A 21,614-nucleotide genomic window follows, 5' to 3' on the forward strand; every position below is an offset into this window, starting at 1 on the left:
CTGTTTGACGGTAAGCTTTAATTTTTTTTTTGTGCTGTCTTGTTTCTCTGTTTGGTGATCTGTCCCTGAAAAGTCTTTGGCTCTGCCAGCAGCACAGCATTTTCTTAATGAGGTAAAACCCACAAATGTCTTTTTTCCTGCAGAACTTATTCTTGCTGCAGAGATCCGGAGCATCTAATCCTCTGTTTGAATACCAATGCAGCTCCCGGAGTGACTGCCTGCTTCCACACTGCAACATAACCTCATTCTCCATTCCTCATAACTGACATCATTTAACTGAAGTCCTTAGATTGAAACGAGAAGCTTCCATCCTGAACACTGCTCGAAAATAAAAACTGATCTTATGGAGATGAGTTTTCCTGCAATTATGAAAGAGCATTAACTCAACACAACAAGCTTTCCCTAAGTCAAACTACAACAAGAAAAACCACACAATCTTCTGTATGAACCCACTGATCTCAAACAGAACAAATATATTTCAGGCATCATGCAGGGTTATTGTATACACAATACAACAACATGTTTGTTGTATTTGTTGTAGTTTGACGTCTACTGAGTCTCCATGCATTTCTGCTGATGAATAAACGAGTGCATGTCTGCAGACACACACATGTGCTGGGGGGTGCCAGTCTGAGATCCACCCACAAATATAGGCACCCTCCCCTCCCCTGAGGGTTTAGGCCAACCCTGTTTTAGAAACATGGCCTCTTTGAAGTTGGTGAAAGGACGAGGAAGAAGAGGAGATGAATGGAGGAGGTGATAGTGAGGGGAGGGAATCGAAGCTAGATCAATTGGTTTTGCAACAAAAAAAAAGGCATTTCCTTGGTTTGAAATCCCTGAGTGGGAGGGGATGCAGAAATGATAGAGGGATGCAGACAACAGAGTGATGGATGCTGGGGAAAACGTGGGGGTGTTTTCAGAGTGTGCAGGAATCCCCCTAAGGCTGGGTTAAGCTCATGATGGATGCGCATTTTAAATGTATTTTTATGCAGACACGGGCAACAGCATCCCCCACCTAAAACATATAGACTGCAAATATTTCAATGTTCTTTAAGAACTGTTGTAGACCGCCGTCGTTTAAGTAGATGATGGATTCAAAATGCAGAAGTCTATACATGATCAATTTAAAGCAGATATTTGTCCCAGAGTCAGATGGAGGTCGATGGAACAGGCAAACACACAACCAGGAAGCTGTGCAGAGTGAGCGTGCATTTGTTTCCCATGACTCAGCAGGAGCAGGCAGACAGCACTGAACCCTCTGTGATATCCTCCATCATGACGGGGAGAGCGGAACCAACGCTGGCGGCTGTGTTGAAGCGCTGCATCACTGCAGTGGCTGTTGCTGCCGCGTCACTTTCAAGGTGAAGCCCAGCAGACCGGCTGTCGGAGAAAGCCACTTCCTTCTTTGTGCTGTCAAAATGTCATTAAAGCCGGACTTTTCCTGTGTTCACCTCTTCAGGCTTTTGTGATCTAATGATGGGTTTTACATACGTTCAGTAAGAAATGTATGGAGATGTATAATATGTAACTTCTTCTGCCATCAGAAAAATGATTAGAGGCAAAGAATGAACTGTTCCAAAAATGACAATGTTTGTAACATTTATAACTGAATGGGATCAAAAAAAGGTGGCTGTTGCTGTTAACACAATCACTAAGTTTTCCATGTTGACCTCTATGACCTTTCTAAACAGAAAGAGGAAGAATCCTTCAATGTTTCTGCTGCTATGGTGGGAATGTGCAGACATCAATTCAATAAATCCCATATTTAACATGAAGTGCAACTGTAATTCAATTGCTTGTAGAAAAAGATTTTTTAAATTGTAAAAATCTGAGTAACATTATTTGTTCAAAGACTGTCCAAAACTGCTGGACCTAATAATAAAACTTATTTGTACAAGAAGCTGTGGACATTTTTCTTAAAGTTCAACAAAGATCATCTTTTGACTTATTTTAAAAATCATTTTTTGTGGTATTTTAACCAAGATTAGCCCAATTTAAAAAAAACTGTGATATTTTCTAGAAGGTAGCTTTTGCAGAGCAGCAGGAGTTCAATAGATATTTGTGGGCGGGCACAAGTCAGAGCAACGCCACTCCTTTCCCTTCCCCCATTGTGGGCCGGAGCTTGTCGCCCACTCATATTTTTCCAACAGAATTTTTTCATCTCCTCCCTATTCAAAACAATTGAATAAAGAAATACTAAGAGGTACAATTCTAAGCCTAATTTTAAAAACAGAATTTTCATCTGAGTGGGTCTTTAACCTTATGAAGCCTCAATTTATTCCCAGCAATGAGAATAACAAAATAATAAAAGAAAATAACAATAATAATCATTTATGTTTATGTTTTCAAGTAGATGGTAAATTTACTTTGGAGCAGAAGTGGTTTAATGGATATTTGTATCAATAGGCATCAAGGGTTTAACCCCGCCAGTCAAACAGCAACTATTTGGGCAAAAGGCAGGAGATCTTTTACTACTTGGAGGAAGATACAGTTCACCAAACAACCACTTCCAAGCATGTCAGGGTAGACTTCATTCAATGTAAAAGGGTTCAGCAACACAACAAACACAAACCTCTAGAAAATTAGAGAGAAAATGTGTGGCTGTTCAGAAGTGCATTTGTATGAACCCATTTAATTAAAGACTTGATTTCAAAATTGCACATGAGTGAAAGCCAAATAATAGCCTGTCACTCAAAAAAAGAGTAATAACAGTTGTTTGACTTGTCAGCTTCACTGGCTGTGTTCTTACACCTGTCAGGATTGATTAACCCACTTTTTTGATGATATTTGGAAAGACTGGGTTTAGCGACATCCTATCTAACTAAAATTCAAAGACAAGTTTGACATTTCTGTTGATATTCAACCTTTTCTAGTCCTAGTTGCACGCTACTCCCAAACAGAAAAACAGAAGATGGTCATAAATATGGCTAATCAACAAGAACTTTCAGCTTTCCATTTGTGCCAGTTGAATCCGCAGTAAATGACAAGTATCAGTTCACAGCAAAAACCATGTTTGCCTTCCTGCATCCACACACAAACATCAGGGTGGAGTGTGGGGTGGGAAAAAAACAATACAAGAATGGAGAAAGACCGAGGAAGCATAGCAGAGCAAGAAGGAAACAGATGTAAGGAGAAACAGCCTGGGCTGCCTTGATTAAACCACGGAAACTAGAGCCGAAAAAAAGGAAAAACGCCATTCATGCTTCTGAAGACAAGGACTGCTCCAAAGAAATCTATCATGGCGGCATCTGTAACCCACTGCACAAATAACAGCAAACTAAAGGTTTTTTCTTTAAAAAAAGTCACATTCAAACAAATCCCAAGATTAATGTTTGAGCACCAAAGACCAGTGGTTTGGATAATAGAGTTTAGTAACAAAAGAAAAGTCTGTGGTCCAAAAGGGAAAGTGTGTTACCGGTCACAGGGAGCTTTATATGAGAGGAGGATGTACAAGGAGGAGGACCTTGTACATCTGTTATTTTCTTTTCTGATGAACTGAACCTTTTTTGCAAAAGGACTGAACGCTACAATATTTATTGTAGTATGTCACACTTCTATAGAAAGCCTCAGGAGTACTTATTTGACAAAAGAAGTTCCAAACCAGAATAAAAATCATTTTGAGGTTTAAACCTCACGTTTCCTCAAAGCTCTCTGAACAACAGAGTTCAGACACAAACCTGTTGTGGGTGTTTTGCAGTGGCCGGTTGCTGTAGCGACAGAGGACTCTCCATCACGGAGTCCAGTCTCTCCGATGAGCTGCTAGTTAGCCCCCCCCAATCTGGCTGACTGGGGGTGGTGCCAGCCGTTTCTGGGGACGTTGGCGGGAGATCACTGGCGTACCCCGACTCCAAGAGTTGCGACTTGTGCCGTTCACAAGCGGGGGCGTCAAAGCGGAACCCTTTCCCAGATCCGTTACTAACTAGTGAAGTTTCAGATCTACCTCCATCCTCGTCAGCCAGCTGCACTTTCAAGATGTTCTCTGTGACGGGTGATGGAGCTGGAGGTTCCTTGTGTACCTCCACCTCCCCATCACTTTTACCCATCCATACTGGGGAGCTGTAGTCACTGGGATAAACTGTCCTCACCAAGCAGAGTTCACCATCCACCTGGCGGATGTGAATCACACCTTTATGCTCTTTTACTGTTGGCATCTCCTCCCACCCTCCTCCCTCCCCTCCATGCTCACCCTCATGTTTGATTGTCCTCCCTTTGTCTCTTTTCTCCCTCCTTGGTCTGAGTATCCAGGGCTTCTCAACAATCCCCTGCGCTTTCTGCCTAACTCGACAGACCCTGCCTCCACCTGGAGTGGTACTGCCCAGGGTGGGGGACGTCTTCACAGGGGTGATGGTGGTTTGGCTGGGGATGCTCGAGACATCTATGATTGCGCTTATGCTGTCCTCCTCTCCCGGAAGGCAGAAGATCCCTTTCCAGGCTGGGCTGGGCTTTGGAGAGACATCAAGGTTTCTGCCACTGAAGAGCCCCACCACACTGCTCCCCCCAGAGACAGACAGAATATTGCTATAGGGACTGGAATGAGTGAACTGGGCATGAGGCACTGTGATCAAGGTTGCAGCTTGGCTGCTAAGATGTAACTCTGCTTCTGAGGTGCTTTCCTTCTCGCCTTCCTCTTTTTCAGGCTCAAAGCCCTGCTGTTGCTCACAGCCTTCTTCCTCCCTTTCCCCTCTTCGGTTCTTAATGCCCTTGTGCTTTCGTCTGAAACGCAGACGCTTCTTTGGTGAGTGTGGGGCGGCCCCAGCTTGCTCCCTTTCACGAGGAGGTCGGACGCAGCCCATTGAGCTCCCCATGATGACGACCAGAGGAAAGTATTGAGCAAAAAAAGGCAACAAGCGAGCAGTTAACTTTAGGGAGAAACCAAATGATGCTTCATAAAGGGTTGCACATACAATCCACTAGTTTCTAGCTCCTGAAAGGCAAAACTGTTCTCTTTAAAAACAAGACTGACGGCCTCTGGGTCTTTGGCATCAGCTTAAATACATTTTCATGAACTGAGAGCAGAATGGATTGAAATTTCAGTCCTCTGGCCTTCTAGCATTTCCTTGAACTGAGTCCTGGGTGTGCTCTGCTCAATTGAATGAATTCTTCCTCACTTGTGGTTGCAGTCAGGGGCAGAGTGACATCAAGTGTCTGATTTATCCCTGTATACCTGGCAGGTCATCAGCTAGAAGCTGCAAGGCAATGTGTCAAGCAGGAAGACGAGTACAGAAAAATGTCCAGGGTTATTCAGCCCATTAGTGATCCTCCAGCTGCTCCAACACACACCCCCTTAAATACAACCAAGAGACGGCAGTTGGTGTCAGTCCTGGATGTCAGGAGAGGATGCAACTGCTGGAGGTGTCATCTCAAAAGTCAAGCTGCATTATGTTGCTGCTACTTCATTCTTATCCCCAATGTTTTCCCAGGGGTTGGTGTACACCAGGAGATCTATCCAGTGTGAGGGCAAGCCGCTACTTAAGCTCTTGAATGAATGATTCCTCTACTCCAGACTGGTAATGGCACTGCACTGCCAGAGAAGAGAGATCCGATTTGTTACCAGCAGCAAATCTGCACAGGAATCTCATCCGTCAACTTGCTCCAAGGGGAAGTGATGGTAATGGTGATTTTTCCCTTCATAGTAAAGGGAAGCTCGCCTCAGCCCAGATTGGTTGTGGGTGACACAGTGTGCACTCAGCCAATACAGCAACAGATTGTAGAGAGATCCAGCCAGTGCTCTGGCAGCTTGTTTAATACCCAGGGCATCAGTTTCCCATCTCTGTGCTGCTCCATCCAGCTGGTGTTTCAAGGGAAGTGTGCCTCCCTCCACCCGATGTGTGGACTTTGATTTCCCCTAAAACTCAACAACTACTCAATTGGAGAACAGTTTGCTCATAGGGAAAGAAAGACTAGTATAACAATATTTGGCCCACCATTATCTTGAGTTTCTGAGTTAATATGTTCAAATCAAAAACGTTCTGTCACTCTGCCAGAAACTCGAGCAGCCTTCCTCTTCATCAGGTGGTGCAGTGCGACGATGCAACAGCCTGAAAAACCCACAGTTTGTAGCTGGTGTTGACCAGATCTAGATGTTACACTAAGCCTCAAACACAAAAGATCCGGCTGGGAAAACAGAGTCCTGTACTTCTTCAGCTAATAGAACTTTGTGTCCAACTCCAGCAGATCGAAATAGAAACAGGCATCCAGGGCAGAAACTGAGGCTGGACTCAGAGGAAGGAGGAATAGCTGGTCCTCCTCTTAGTTACATCAATGCAGATGCAAAGACATCTGGAATAGAGCCAGGAAGGTGTCCGGATGAGAGTCAAAAACATCACGCAGCACAGCGACAGAGGTGAACACCAAACAGCCTGCAATCCTTCAAAAAAAAAGATGAAAAACAGGGAAGGCAGGGCGTCTCCGGATAAAATGAAACTGGGGCTTTGTCACTAGCATGACCGGAGTGATCCGATTGATACGGTGGAGGCTGGAGAGGCTGCGTGCGCTGGGAGGTCTGACAACATAAGCGTCTGCGAGGCTGGGCGGTCCCCAGGCCAGCTGTGGATGTCGTGTGTTCGAAGTCTGAGGCCCACTGATGGCGAGAAGCCGGAAGATGCAGCAACAGCCGGGATCCGCCGCTCCCTCCGCCGCCGCCTGCTCTGCCTTATCCCTCTCTCGCAGACGGAGGGAGGCTTTTATCTGCCGACCGCTGCAGCTCCACACTCTCTGCTGTGAGAGCTCTCCCAGTCTACCCCTCCCCTCCCGAGCTCCGCATCTCCATCCAATCCGCTTCCTTGTTGCTCCCGTCTCTTCCAAAGCCCCCTCCCTCTCCCTCTCGCTCAGCGTTAGTGAGCAGCTTTTTGTGCCACAAACACACACTTGACCCAATAGCTCTTCTGAAAGACGGGCTGCAGCAGGGACACAGTGGACACAGCAGCTAAATCAGACTGTTGCATCTCTGAACACAGGGCAAGGTACAGACTTCAGGCCATTCCCCCCACCTCAACATACCCCACCTACACCTCCATCATGAAAGCACCAGCCATGACAGGTTCTGCCATGATGAAGACAAAGTTCTACAGAACAGCAATAAGCCAGACACTTAAGCAAGGATCTATATAACTTACAGACAATCTTCACCCTACTCTGAGCTAGACGAGCCTTTAGCTACACATTTAGCAAAGCAGATTTTAAACTAATATGCATAGACTGATGATTAACAGGCAGACACACTGGAATGAAACACACCATCGCTCCTGTGGAAGTGGATGGAAAAAGGGAAAGAATTGATCCTGCTTCCACGGTCGTTTGTCATATTTAAATTGCAGCAACTCCTCCAACCGTCCATATCTGTTCTTCCAGCGTCTGCAGGTTTCCACCCACCACTGCCACACATAATTATCCATACAGTTCACACATGTAAAACTTCGCGGAGTGGCATAATCTAATGCATAAGTTCTCTTTCATCAGACACTTTTGAAAACACAACACAAGCTCCCAGACCAACGGTAGGTGCGGACTAATCAAATGCCAAAGGCCGCCATCCCTTCACTGTGGCTACGCTCCAGCATGAGCCGTAAATCCAGCTTTACTGAGAGCACCGCTGATGAATCGAATGAGGCCAGACGCCTTTCTAATAACATGCAGCTTTTAAGGGAGACTGATGAGAACTTTTGAGTTAATTTAAATGTTTCACTGTAATGTTTTATAGCTAAAATAAACTTTCTGAGAATGACTTCACACCCCCAGGCCCTTGATCTAAATGCATTTGCGCTGCCTACATTAGGAAGCACCTCAAATTCCTGCATTTATTAAGATGCAAAAGACATGTGTTTTATGCTGGGATGGAAGGCACAGCTGTTTCTAGCAGATTTCTAAATACCTGGAAACCAAAAAGGAAGGTCAAAAGAATTTATCCGATAAACATTTAAGATCTGAAGGTATAACTGTATAAAACTGAAGCAAATTTCTGGAAAACAATTCACCCGATGAGTAAAGTAGAAACCTTCACCACTTGACACAAAGCGTGATCGATCGGTTAATCTGCATCTCTGAATGATGTACAAATGAACTGACGGCAGCTCCTGACTTCCCAGATGAAACTGAGTTTCTTTACCAACTTGGAAATGAACTTTCAGTGAGTTAACAGCAACATGCTGCAGAGAAGCTGAGGAAGATTACAATAAGGAAAGGGACCATTGACTAGCAGGTTAAGCTGAGCTACATTATGACCTCTAGTGGCAGATCAGGAATTTGCATCAGAGCGAATAAAAAAATAATTTAATATAAAGAAATAATGGAAAGACAGAAAATTTAGTTAAAGCCTTTTTTAAATATATTTTTTAAAAATATTACACAACTGTTTTAGGATTTAACTATTAATAGGCCATTTCTGAAGAGTTTGGGGTTTACGAAGTTACATAAATCACAAAAAATACAAACATCTGCAGAACACACTAAATTTATACTTTTCGATCATAATAATAACCAGCTGGTGAATGCACAGGTTCCCTTTCAACATGACTTTAAAAAAAGTATCATCACAATCATCATCACTGTATTAACATGAATCCTGCTGGTAGAGGAAATGTGAACATTTTCCAAAATTTGACTGATTTATTGTTAAGCAGCCCTCATGTCTGTTAAAGGCTTTCTGTGACGAGAACGATGTAAAACATGGATTGATTTCAATTTAATGCCGTTTCTTGCAATGCTTTAGTGTCAAAAAAGAATGTTTTCTGTTTGTTTTAATGAGAACATTACTCATTTTAAAAAAGCAGGTTTTCTAAGAGAACCTAAAGAAATTTAAATGTTGGGTTTGCAATAAAAAAAAAAGAAATTTTAGATGTAACCCAGTGCACAACATGTTTCCTACATCTGTCAGTCATAACACATTCATGATCTCTGAAGAGCTGCTTTCTCAGCTGAGCATCAAAGTGCCATCGTTAACGTTTCATAGGAAACTCGGCTCAGCTCCTCTCCTCCCCACATCATTTTAATCCCTCACTAACCAGCTCCTTTTCCTTTCCTTAATCTTTCCTTCTTATTGCCAAACAAAATGTTCTGCTGAGTCACCCTGTGCACTACTGTTGCTACAGCAACTGGCTGACATCTTCAACAGCACTCGAGGAGCAACTCTGCCTTGACTTCTGACAGAAGAAAAGTTTAAACTTCTAATGACTGATTTCCTATGGATCAGTTAGTCACAATGCAAATCCCAAAAACACAATCTGTATGGTAAACTAAAGGTTTAACCACAACTCGCTGCGTACTCCATAATCAGATGTTCTGTGCTCATTCTGGAGCTTGAGGCTCAGTGTGTGCAGCCTCATCTCCTTCCAGCCTGTTACCTGGAGACTGATCTCATCACGTCGTCTTCAGGGACAATCCCTGATCAACAATAAGCTAAACAAACTGTCCTTTTCAACAGAACTACGATGCCTCTGGCTGAAGGAAAGCTTCTACAGCTTTAAAGGTGGAGAAATCCACATTTCTTTATAAATATTTCTTTAGAAACTAGAATTTCTCTTTAAAATGTAAAAACTAAAAAAGTTGGAGATCCAACATGGAATGTAAAACACCAAGAAAAGAAATGGAGCTAACTTTAAAACACAAGAGTCCTGTAATTTACATAAACTGTCTGAAACACTCAGATCGGTCAACAATATTAGCTACTGCACTGTTTTCATTGCAACGTTTATGAAGCATCAGCAGCAAATCCAGCAAACACACACAGAGTTTAGGTCTGCAGGACAAAATGAGCGAAGCACCAACCTGGAAGTGGAGGATGATGGTCCAGATGAGTCCTAACGTCAGTTTTGGGTTCCCATCTGTGATGTCATCGTTCCTGATGTTTACAAGTTTGACCTGCAAAAGAAAGAAAAAATTCAACTTTTAGAAAAAATTAGATTAATAAACTTTAAGAAACATGAGGTTTCATCAAGACGAGCCTTTTAACTAAAGAGTTGACAGAAAATGCTGATCTGCAGTCTAACATCAAAAGCCCCTTTGTCACAGTACAAAATTTCTAAATCCAAACTGCCCTTTATTCTGCACCAATAGGTCAGCAGTCACACTATGACGATTAAAAAAAATCATATGTGAGGAAAACAGGAATTGATTGGTTTAGACATAAAATGCAAATTAAAAATATTAAATATGATGTTATTAGCCTACGGTGGCCCAGAAGGGTCACAACACAACGCATTAACTTTATACACAACACACTAACTTTACACACAACACATTAACTTTACACACAACACACTAACTTTACACACAACACATTAACTTTACACACAACACATTAACTTTACACACAACACATTAACTTTACACACAACACACTAACTTTACACACAACACATTAACTTTACACACAACACATTAACTTTACACACAACACACTAACTTTACACACAACACATTAACTTTACACACAACACATTAACTTAACACACAACACATTAACTCACAACACAACACAATAGCTCACAACACAACACATTAACTCACAACACAACACATTAACTCATGCATGAGCATGTTATTGCTACAAGAGAAGCTAGCAGCAGTGTTGCCAGAAACTTTGTCTCTACTACGGTTCTCCTTCCTCTAAACACACACAATATGAACACACACTCCTCCCTCCGCTCTGACACCCCCCTCTGTCGCTGCACGCGCGCTCCTCTCCTCTCCTTTTTTCCGCTCCGTCCTGTGTGTGCGTGTGTGTTGGGGACTGCACGTGCCTGTGTGAGAGGACGGAGCGGAAAAAAGGAGAGGAGAGGAGCGCGCGTGCAACTCCCTCCACTGCTCACTGTGACATTACTTTCTGTTAGGTAGTTAGCTGCTCAGCCCAGTAGAAATTTCAGAATAAAAGCACTTCAATTGCTGCTTTACTTCCGTTGTGAGTTAATGTGTTGTGAGGTAAGTTAATGTGTTGTGTTGTGACCCTTCTGGGCCATGAGTTAATGTGTTGTGTTGTGAGTTAATGTGTTGTGTTGTGAGTTATTGAGTTGTGTTGTGAGTTAATGTGTTGTGTTGTGAGTTATTGTGTTGTGTTTTGAGTTATTGTGTTGTGTTGTGAGTTAATGTGTTGTGTGTAAAGTTAATGTGTTGTGTGTAAAGTTAATCTGTTGTGTGTAAAGTTAGTGTGTTGTGTGTAAAGTTAATGTGTTGTGTGTAAAGTTAGTGTGTTGTGTGTAAAGTTAGTGTGTTGTGTGTAAAGTTAGTGTGTTGTGTGTAAAGTTAGTGTGTTGTGTGTAAAGTTAGTGTGTTGTGTGTAAAGTTAGTGTGTTGTGTGTAAAGTTAATGTGTTGTGTGTAAAGTTAGTGTGTTGTGTATAAAGTTAATGTGTTGTGTTGTGACCCTTCCTGGCCACCGTATTAGCCAGATGCTAAGAGAAATCTCCTAGAAATCTTTGGTAAATAGAGTTAAAAAAAGAAAACTGTTTTAAAAAAAAAAAAGTCGAGTCAACTTGAACCATATTCAGGAATTCAGTTACTCTTTATTGAAAGAGTTATGGAAATTTTCAGGCAAGAATTGTCTTGTTTGTAAGTCCAAGCTCTGTACAAGCCCAGACCAGCATGCCTGCCTGACAGCTGATATAAGTGGTTTGGTTGTGACCAAATGATTTTGTCTATATACAGTTCTAGATCTGTTCTTCTGATGATATGCATGATAGGTGGAACACAGAAACAGATTCTTCATTTCATAAACATACCTGTCTCTGTTTGAGGAAGTCCAGAGCTATTTGCACATTCTGAAGTCGATGAAACCTCATTCGACCCTTTTCTCTGGGCTGGAATGAAACAGAAAAGACAAAAAATAAGTAAGAAAAGCAAACAAGGCGTTCAAATATAATGTTGAAAGGAAAAAAAAAAAAAGCAAAATGCAGCAGTGAGTGCAGCACAGCTCCACCAAATCCAACCTCTAAAAGGCACTGCTTGAAATGTGGCTGTTAGAAACGATCAAAAACAGGGGAAATTGTTTTGGTCTGAAATGTGGAATTCAGACGCCTTGTTTCAGAAAAATTGGATAAACATTCAGTGATTCTGCAAATGTTTTTCTTTACATAAATTCCAATCTGTTTCTCAACATTTCACACCTTCAAGTTATAACCAATCCCATAAATAGAGCAAATAAGGAAGACTAAGGTTTAGCTATTTGTTTAGATTTATGATTTTTTAATTTCTAAATATATTCTATTATCATCTGTCTAACATGTATGTGTATGTGCTCATTTCTTTTACATCTGATCTCCAAACCAGCTTTCTGGACGGTGTTCTGTAGGTAAACATCTGCCTCCAAACATCTTCACTTTTTGAAATGATCCCGCTTCACAAAAGGGAAACCCATCATCTACACAGATGAGCATCAGATTAAGAGTTCCATCCAGTAAAGTGCAGGATGCAGAAGTGGCTTCACACTGTACAGGACATCAGAGGGTTCACTCAGGATTAGTTACCAGAGAGAATCAGAGGACGAGGTTTTTTTGGGGGGGGGGTTCTGTCGAGTGCGTAAAACAGTTCTTTTTGTTTTCCTTCAGTGAACCAACACTCGTTGTGAACCAACACCACGTTCTAAACTCCCCCTCGATGCAAATTCCCTCGCCATGAAACCAGCCGTGATTTTCCAACACTTCCAGGAGGTCAGTGTGGTGTTCATGCAGAGCAGCAGATCTGTTAAGTGACACTCAACCAGCATGCAGGTCTCCATTCAACTAAATTTGTGAACAAACGTCAGCGCTGATGCTGTCACTCAACAGACAGGAGGCTGCTGCAGGCCTGCTGCTCGGTGGCACAGCACACTCATGCAGCCTCACAGCTCCACCTGCCTCACAGCTCCACCTGCAGGACGGAGGGCGGAGCTGCGAGCTCACAGGTGACAGTGAGCAGTGAAAAGGGGGGGGGGCTGCTTTTCTTTTTTAATGTTTTCAACATACTCCCTGATCTCCCTCCTCTTCCTCGTGTTCCTCCCCTCTGAGAAAGATGAGAGGGGGCGCCCTCGAGGCGTATGCGCGTTTCGAGGTTGTGCTGCTCTTCTGTTGCTATGGTAACAGTTGGGCAGAGACACAGGAACAGAGAAAAGAACGTAACATAAAAAAGTTAAATGTGTAAAAATAAATCATCAAAATGAACAAATGGAAAAAAGCATAAACTCCCCCAGACCCAAAACAGAGATCCCTTTTCTTACTCTATTGTTGAAACTAAAGTTCGGAAAGTTAAACACACTGAACACAAAAAACGTCCTGGGTTTTCTAAATTATACTGTCATACACTCAAACTTTAAAAACAAACAAAAAAAAACTTTTTTAAAAGTTGTTTTCCACACATGTCTTTTTTGCAAGTCTGTTTTAGACTAAATTCTTTTTAGGTTTTAAGATCCGTTTTCATCACAAAATGATCTCGAAATACTTTATAACAACCAGTGGGGACACAATGGAGGACCCTCAGTTTTTCTGCACAAATCTATGTGGAGACAGCAAGAAAATAGTACAGATCTGACACTGATGTCCTAAAGGGAAAGAAGAGGTTTAAGGTTCTTTTTTTATCTGCCCACAGTTCAGTTCTCAATAAAAGCCACAACACGGAGTTCTGCAGTGAAATAAATTACTCAATTCACAGCAAAAAAAAAACAACACCACAGAAATAATTAGGGATCAGTGCCAGTATCGTATTGGACAATAACAATAATAATAGATTCAATTTATCTGTGCTTTTTATTGATGCTCAAAGCGCTTACAATGTATGTCACTCCTCATTCATACTTGGTGATGGTAACAACTACTGATGTGGCCTCGGCTGCCCTGGGGCAGACTGACAGAGGCGTGGCTGCCAGTTTGCACATACGGTCCCTCTGACCATCACCGGGACATTCATGCACATTCACACACCAGTGGAGCCACACTGGAGGCGGGGAGGGTGAAGTGTCGTGCCCAGGGACACGGCGGCAGCTGGGTGGGGGGAGCGGGGATCGAGCCGCTGACCCCTCGATCGTTGAATGACCTGCTCTACCACCTGAGCCACTGCCGCTCCCGATATTTGCATAATTTGAGTTTATCTGTATCGGTCCGATATTAAAAATCTACTGATATTCTTCTGACTGTTTTCAGAAACACTTTATTTTTTAAATATATATTTGTTCCTGATAGATTGGGAAGCTTTACAGTCACAGTCAGTAATTGACCGTTTACAGGTAAGTGTTATATTGATGCATGTTGTTCCTAATAGATCCCTGACAATGTGGAGCTTCTGGTTTACAGGTATGTCTAATATTCAATATATGGTATGAATGCTTTAAGATTTATTTATATAAAGTGATATTTTTTCCTATGAGTTCCTTTGCTGTATGTTAAAAAGGTCAAGTAAAATGCGATTGTCCAGTGAAAGAAAAGTTGTGCATTTCTAATGAAGACACAAAAAGGAAAATCTAAACTTTGTGTTACTGTCAACACTTAAGTATTAGTATCAGCAAATATTGGCTATCGGCCGAGGTTGCAGGGGAAATATCAGTTATTGATATTGCACTGAGAAAAATTATATCGGCCAATCCCAAGGAATAATCACCTGAAGCTGTAAAAGTCAAATCAGTTTCTAATTTCTGTAAACATTAGACTGTCAGTCTGTCTCCATGTGGATGCTTTTCTCTGAATAGGAAAACTCTTTTCATCTTCAGGAATCACAAGTAAAGTGTTAGCCATGTCTTGCTTTAAAATGATTCAGAATAAAGAAGCAGCGCACAAAGACAGATTTAAAAATGTTTTAAATATTTCATCAAAGTATAACTAAAATTAGCAAGCTTCAATGATTTTGTCAGCCTCCAAAAAAAATAAAAGATTATAAGGCAACAATGAGATAGTGCAGAATTTCAAAGATTACATAAACTATTAAAGAACAGATACCAGTCAGTAGTGGTGCAATAAATTACCAGATAACACATAATGGATCATTAAATAAAACTCAGTAATAACAACTGGACTTCTTGTACAGTTAAACTTTTCCTTTTTTCCAGAGAATTTCTTCACTTTTTTTTATATCTTGGCCTTAAAGGAACAAACTTTAACAGAAAATTATTTATTTGCTTTCATGATGAGGTAAAATATTCTTTAACTTTCTAAAAAATGTTTCACAGGTTTCGTGTGTGTGTGTGTGTGTGCAAGTGAGAAAAGATTCTCCTTTTAGGACTAAGACTTTAACAGTATCACTGATCTAAAGCGCATCAGGGACAGAGGTGTGCGACATGAGTGGCGTAACGCCAGACTATGCGGAGGTTTCCATACCAGAGCGACTCCTGACAGGACCTCCAGCAGGGAAATCAGGTTGTGTCCGTCCCTCAGATCTTCATACAGGTCTGCGATGTGCTTCCTCACCTGAGAGAGACGGAGGAAGGATAGCAGAAATCACCTGTCTGTTTGATTAGTATGTTTGCCTTACTGCCACACTGTTGATGGAGAAAAGGTTACTGTGAAAATAGAGATTAAGCTTTGTGTCTCTGTCGCTATACTATAGGGGTGTGGTCAGGTGGTTCCTGCTTTTTTAGCACCTTACCAGGAAAACCCTCTACATCCGGAAATTGTATATTTAGCAGAAGCAAAGGGTCAAATAATGACTCATTTATAGTTTTGTTTTTTCTCATGTAATGCTTTTTCCTATGCTGTGTGCGGGAGCATCCAGCAATCTTTACATTTAATGTTCGTTCACTGTCTAATCCAGCGTTTTTTTAACCAGTGGTACACTAGTGTGCCATGTGAGATGGTCAGGTGTACTGTGGGAAATAATTCCATTTGACCAAATCAGTCTAGAAAACATTCACCATTGCCTGGAAATCAGCTCAGTGCTCATCCAACAGCCCCAGGTTTCACACTGAGCAGAACTATGAAACATCATAAAAGACTGTAGACTATTTTTTTTTTTTACATTTTTAGTTTTTGTTATGCCTTGTGGTTTTGATCAAGGAAAAAGTCTACCGTGACTTGAAAAAGGTTGAGAAATACTGGTCTGGGCTAACAAATAATTGTACTGCCACATCTGACCAGCAGATGGCAGCTTAGACTGAAAATATATTGCATGTTTAAACCAAATGAGATCAGATCCATTTGTTACAGTGAAGAGGTTAATAACAAGAGATGATGTAGCGAGTGCTAATGATATCACAGAATCGAAGATAACTGGAAATGAGCTGGCGTCTTTGTCGTGTCACAGCTTTTTTTGGGAGGTTTCCAGTCAAGTCTGGGGGTGTGATGGTGAGGTAATGGGGGGTGTTGAAGGCTTGGAAGCTGAGGGATTTTTGTATGGCTGATATCAGTCTGTGGTTACAAAACTATTTCTGTTGCATCATGCAGCTTTGTCTAAGAAAAGACGGATTATCAGAAAGTCTGACCAAACTGAAACAGACTCCTTGTGTTCATATTCACAATGCAATCCTGAGCACAACAGAGCTCAGACTGACCCAGGATATCTATTTGATGGGGGTTAAATCCATTGCAGAGAGGTGCTGTTGCACTTTAAGCTTCCCTGAGTGTTAGCATGGACATATTTCAGTGTTCTTTGTTCCTGTTTTTTCTCTTTCTGTCGTCCTTGACACCAACAAGTCATAATCAGACAGAGTCTGGTTCTAATGGAGCTTTTCAAAAATTCATTATATAATTTGAATCACAGAATTGGGGATTATTTCTTTAATGTAATCTGTTGGTGAATGGTATACAGCCTATTATTGAAGTAGTGATTGGCCTGATAGGAAAGATTTAAACAATAAACTACAGTAATTCATTTAAAGGAATTAAATTATTTATAATTTTTAAAATAAACAGAATAGAACAAATATTTTCTATGAGCGTGCACTCCTCTCGCCCGAAACTCTACTGGATGCTTCAAGAGGCCTCCTATGTAGTTTTAAGGCATTCCCTTTTATGGCTTAGCGTTTCCCGGCACATGATCGTGAAACTCGACCTGCAACGTGGTGTTATCAGGCAGAGCAGCACGGTTTGAGTGAAAAACGTGGCTTATAATCCACAGCTGCAATATCTGACTGAACTGCGTCAACAATCTGCTGGGTCAGAGTGTGTCACTGCATACCTGCAGGTGAAAGGAAGCATTCATTTGGATGCCTGTGTGTTTAACCCAGACACACAAACCCTGCACACCTGAGCAGCCACACACATGCAACCCAGGTGACGCAATCATTTCACCTTTTGGCCTCCACTTAGAGACATGGGGGGAGGGGGGGGGGCACACAACTTTTGAACCACATTATAGAAATGCTTCATTTTTAGTAGCTACTGAATTTCTTGCATAAAAAACTTTACGATTGTTTTTGAGAACTTATTTTATTTTATGAATTATTTTTCAATCATCCCTCCGTCAAAAGCTCGTAAAAATGACAAAAACTTGAAAAAATGCCGATAAATCACATTCACCTTTTTAACAGCTGTGAGATTAGAGGAAACAGCAACAGTTATGAATAATTTTAAAACCCTGTCTACGATTGGTTTATGCCTTAAGGCACAAATAAAAGTCAAACTTGTAAAAATATCAAAGACGTTTGGCTAATAAAGCTCAGGAGACTTGGAAGATTGCAGTCATTAGGTACTTTTTTAAATAAACTTCTATCTCCAGGGGATAAATGTGCTATAATTCACACAGATTTTTCAAACTTCATGGAGAAACCTCGTATGGTTTCGGCACCTGAGTTGCATTTCCAGCCGGCGTTAGCTCCACGCTGCCAGCAGATACTGGCTTACATTTCAGCCCGGAACGCTCCGACAACAGTTGCTCTGAAATGACTGGGTCAGACAGCCGCTTCTTGACTGGATCATGTGACGGAAACGCTGCACACTCGGTGTGCGTCAGCGTGAATGTTAACATGAGACGCTGCTGCACTTCACAGGCGTGAAGAAAACATACGAACAGATGAGACAGGAGTTCAGGGAAATTATTTACCTTTTTTCTCCCAACTGAATTTAAGTTTGTGGGGAAATCTGAAGACCTACAGGCCTGAAGAAACTCATAAGTCCTTCTTTTCAATTTGCACTGACTATTGCATGGTTGATGGGAACATCTTAAGACATGTGAAACCAAATTACAAACTACTTCAAAGATTATTTCAGCTGACAGCAAAGGCTCTTAAGGCAACCGATACTGCTCCCATCCTGTGTAGAAGTGTAACATATTATTATTTGTATGTGTTCCTGTAGGGAAAAAGTAATTGTAAAAGGTTTTTGTCATTTGGTATGAGTTTTTTTTTGGGCGTTATTGTGGAACAAAAAAGTTCTTTTTAACCTAAAAATGATTTATAATCTTCAGCCGTTAACTTTTATTTTATGTGTTAATCGTCAAACCAGAGCCGGCCGGCGATTGAAGCTATAAGGTGAGCAGGTGGACTCGGTGGCACAAACCTTGATGAGATGCTTGTTGACCCACTTGGTGAAGGTTTTCTTCTGGACTCGGTCCCGCTCATCTGATGAGACAGAAAAGAGGCAGGAGGAGGGAGGTTATTTACATCATCCACTTCCAGCATGCATGCTGCAGCCTCTTCAAATGAATTATGAGGTCAAACACTCTGCAGGAAGAAAGCAATGACCCGAATAAAGTTTATACAGAGAGGACGTGGGATTAAACCAGGGAGATGAATTTATTAAATGACTCCTGAGTTACACTTTCATTTAACTTAGAAATTTTTAATTGTGGAGACTTGAAAAACTATAGGAGTGCATTAAAATCATTAAAGACTTAAGTAACCTTTTTTTCCTGTCATGATTGATCTGTTGACACGTTTTATTACTGAACAGAAGGTAATAAATCAACTCAATCTCATGCAAACGCAAGGATTAACTCAATTTTGCAACAAAAGTTCAAAACCAAGCAGATCTGGATAAGAAAAACAGGTCAAGGTCTCACGGAGGAGACAGTTTCTGCAGCTCAGGGTTCATCAAGGCCACAAGAACACAAGCACCAAAGGTTAAAAGTGACTATTCCATCTATCTTTATATTTAGATATATTTATGCGTGTGTCTTTAAATACTTCTCTGCATTTTTTAAAAACTTAGATATAACAAATTCATTAAAACAAGAAAAATGAACTGAAGTGTGATGAAAAACAAGTATTTTATCAAATGTATATAAACACCATATTTCAATTATAGATTAAACTCTTTGAAACAAATACAACTTGTGACTTAAAAATTTTGCTTCATAATTTGTAATGTAAAAGTATGTCAGTCCTGCCAAATACTAACTCAATGTAGTAGAATTTGGTTAAGGTGAAAAAAGTAGTTGTTTGTTCAAATACCGGGATTCCTTTCCCTTTTTTTAAATTATTTTAATGCTTAGTTCCAGTACTTGAGTAGGAAGTTTCAGACTCAGTCAGTTTCAGACTCCTCCAGGTGTAGAACATTTTGAAATGAGGTTCTGCACTTGTCCTCCTCTCTAAACGTCCTTCTGACTGTTTCTCTTCATCCTTGTTCAGATTTCTCTGCATTTCAAGTCTCAAACTTAGATTTCAAGAGGGAGCCTGACGCAGCTTCATCCTCCACAGGCCAGAGGAGTGAGGCAGTTAGGCCAAGAATAGAGCCTGATGCTGAGCCTAAAATTCTGTTACCCCGCTCTTCACAGACCACTCCTCTTCCTCCGTAACAAAGAGGCGCTCTTCCATTCAACCATCCTCCTGTGCCATTATTGTCACAGAGAATGTACCGTTTTTTTGATCTTCAGGTACATTTTCTTTATATTGGTGAAGGATGAAACATGATGCTTGAAGCAAGAAATACATTTAAAAATAAGAGTAAATATGCAAAACATAAAAAAACTGAAACCGTTAGAACAAAAAGGAAGGTGATTTGGAGACCAGAGCAACAAGAAGTTTCACTTTCAGCCACCTTTAAACCCCTCCCTTTCCTGTTTGTCAGTTTATGAGACGTCAACGTGGAGTTTAAGGATTCTTGAACATCAAACAGCTACATGTGTGTGTCTCCAGCTGACAGCGTCTTCTTCTGTCAGGACAATACCCCAGAATTTAACCGAGGTCAGTCTCCAAAGCGATTGCTCAAGCATTCACAGAAGTTCATGGGGGGGGGGCAGCCAGGAACAAATATTTCAACAAGTTCTTGCAAAATAGTTTCACTAGATCAACACGCCTCGATTCAGATTCCAGACCTGCCCAAGTCACTGAGCTGGTTTGCCCAGAGGAGGCTCTCACAAAAACTGCAGTGACACCCCCACGCACACACACACACACACACACACACCCCCACACACACACACACACACACACACACACACACTGCAGATTCAGCAGGCTGTGTTCAGCAGATTTAAATCAGCAGATGTGATCATCATACATATTATACATGACCAAAGCTAGACAACCAGGATGAGTGGCAGCAGCAGAAAGGCGTGTTCTGCCACACACCAGCGCATTGTTAGGCCGCCCACAGCCCCCCCCCCCCCCTTTCACGCCGTTACACCACAACACCGCCTCACCCTTCGCCCTCAGACCCGCAGTGATTAACAGCGGCCGCACTCAGCTGCTGTCACGGTTCAAACAGAACGCTGAAGCACGTGGTGACAGGAGCCGCCACATGTAAACACCACTGACCTGCACAGCACATCAGCGAGTACAGGTGCGCGTTCAGATGACCTTCATCCCTGTAGTCAGGCCACATAATCCACACTTGTGGGGGGTTTGTTCCACTCAGGCCGTCTTTTGCCGCTGCTAGAGCATAATCCACGGTAGAAGTCAGATAATTATAGCTGCATGTTGTTGCACGCAGCCTCTAGGCGAAATGAGAGCTAGCAGCTGAGCCGCCAAGTACAACCGGTTTCAGGAGAGTCGGCTCACCTCCTCCTCCACCTCCTCTCAGCTCAACTTTTCTACTGATCAGGCTTCCCCTGCTGCCATGCTGGCCTCAGGCCTCCTGCCTGTGTCAGTCTGTCCCCTGCTGTCCCACGTGGGCCAAAGCCAGCAGCAGCTCCTCCCCTCAGTGCAAAGAGGACACCCCCCCCCCCCCCCCCGCCAACTCCTTCACCAAGCAGCCGCGCTCTTTCTCCCTGGTTGACACTTGTTTCAGTGCAGCTCTCTGCAGGGCCGCTCGGGCTTCACATGCAATATGTTACTGTTTCATAAAAAAGAAAAGTTAACGTTTGCCGCTGCTGAAGGCGAGATGGACAGAAGGAGAAGCTCAAACTTTCTCCCTTCAGCATGATGTCATCTACCCTGCACAAACAAGCCTGGTTTGTTGTTCTCCATCCGCGAACACTGATGGGCACTGTCGAGCTGACACAAGCCAGGCACTGCAGCAGATAATCTTCATTTCCTCTGCTTTAACCTCTCCATTTCTCCTCTTCTCTTCTGAGCCCAGGAGAAGGGAGACCAGGCTGTGATTTGATCTAATAGTGGAAGATTAACCAGCTAAAGCAGGGTTGTTTGTCTCTTCGATGATTGTGTGTGAGATATGTAGGAGAGGAGGAGGAGGAAGTGATGTTTGGATCCAGGCTTATGCTTTCCAGGCAGAGAAGGAGGGATCCGGGAGTGAGTCAGCAGCTGTCACACTCACTCCACCACTTCCTGTAGTTCACAGTGATGGTCAGTCGTGGTATGTGAAACAGCTTCTTCCTCTAGAAAGCAGGATA

At 42.1% G+C, this 21,614-nt stretch overlaps 1 protein-coding gene across 22 annotated transcripts in view; it reads right to left on the reverse strand.

Moving 5' to 3' along the window:
- The window catches only part of LOC101157308 (microtubule-actin cross-linking factor 1), a 192,909-nt gene that overhangs the window by 100,383 nt on the left and 70,912 nt on the right, over positions 1 to 21,614 (reverse strand). For 7 of the 22 annotated variants that reach the window (XM_023959949.1, XM_023959958.1, XM_023959948.1 and 4 more), the window contains exon 1: positions 3,678 to 5,873. In XM_023959949.1, the coding sequence (XP_023815717.1) occupies positions 3,678 to 4,805 (1,128 nt within the window). In that variant the 5' untranslated portion in view covers positions 4,806 to 5,873. Of the gene's footprint in view, positions 1 to 3,677; positions 5,875 to 9,762; positions 9,856 to 11,710; positions 11,789 to 12,931; positions 13,037 to 15,268; positions 15,359 to 18,382; positions 18,445 to 20,580; positions 20,981 to 21,614 lie in introns of those variants that run through there. The other 15 variants (XM_023959966.1, XM_023959967.1, XM_023959962.1 and 12 more) reach the window with 5 other exon arrangements.

This window comes from Oryzias latipes, chromosome 11 (genome assembly GCF_002234675.1).
Source record: "Oryzias latipes chromosome 11, ASM223467v1".
In the NCBI taxonomy this organism is placed as follows: Eukaryota; Metazoa; Chordata; class Actinopteri; order Beloniformes; family Adrianichthyidae; genus Oryzias; species Oryzias latipes.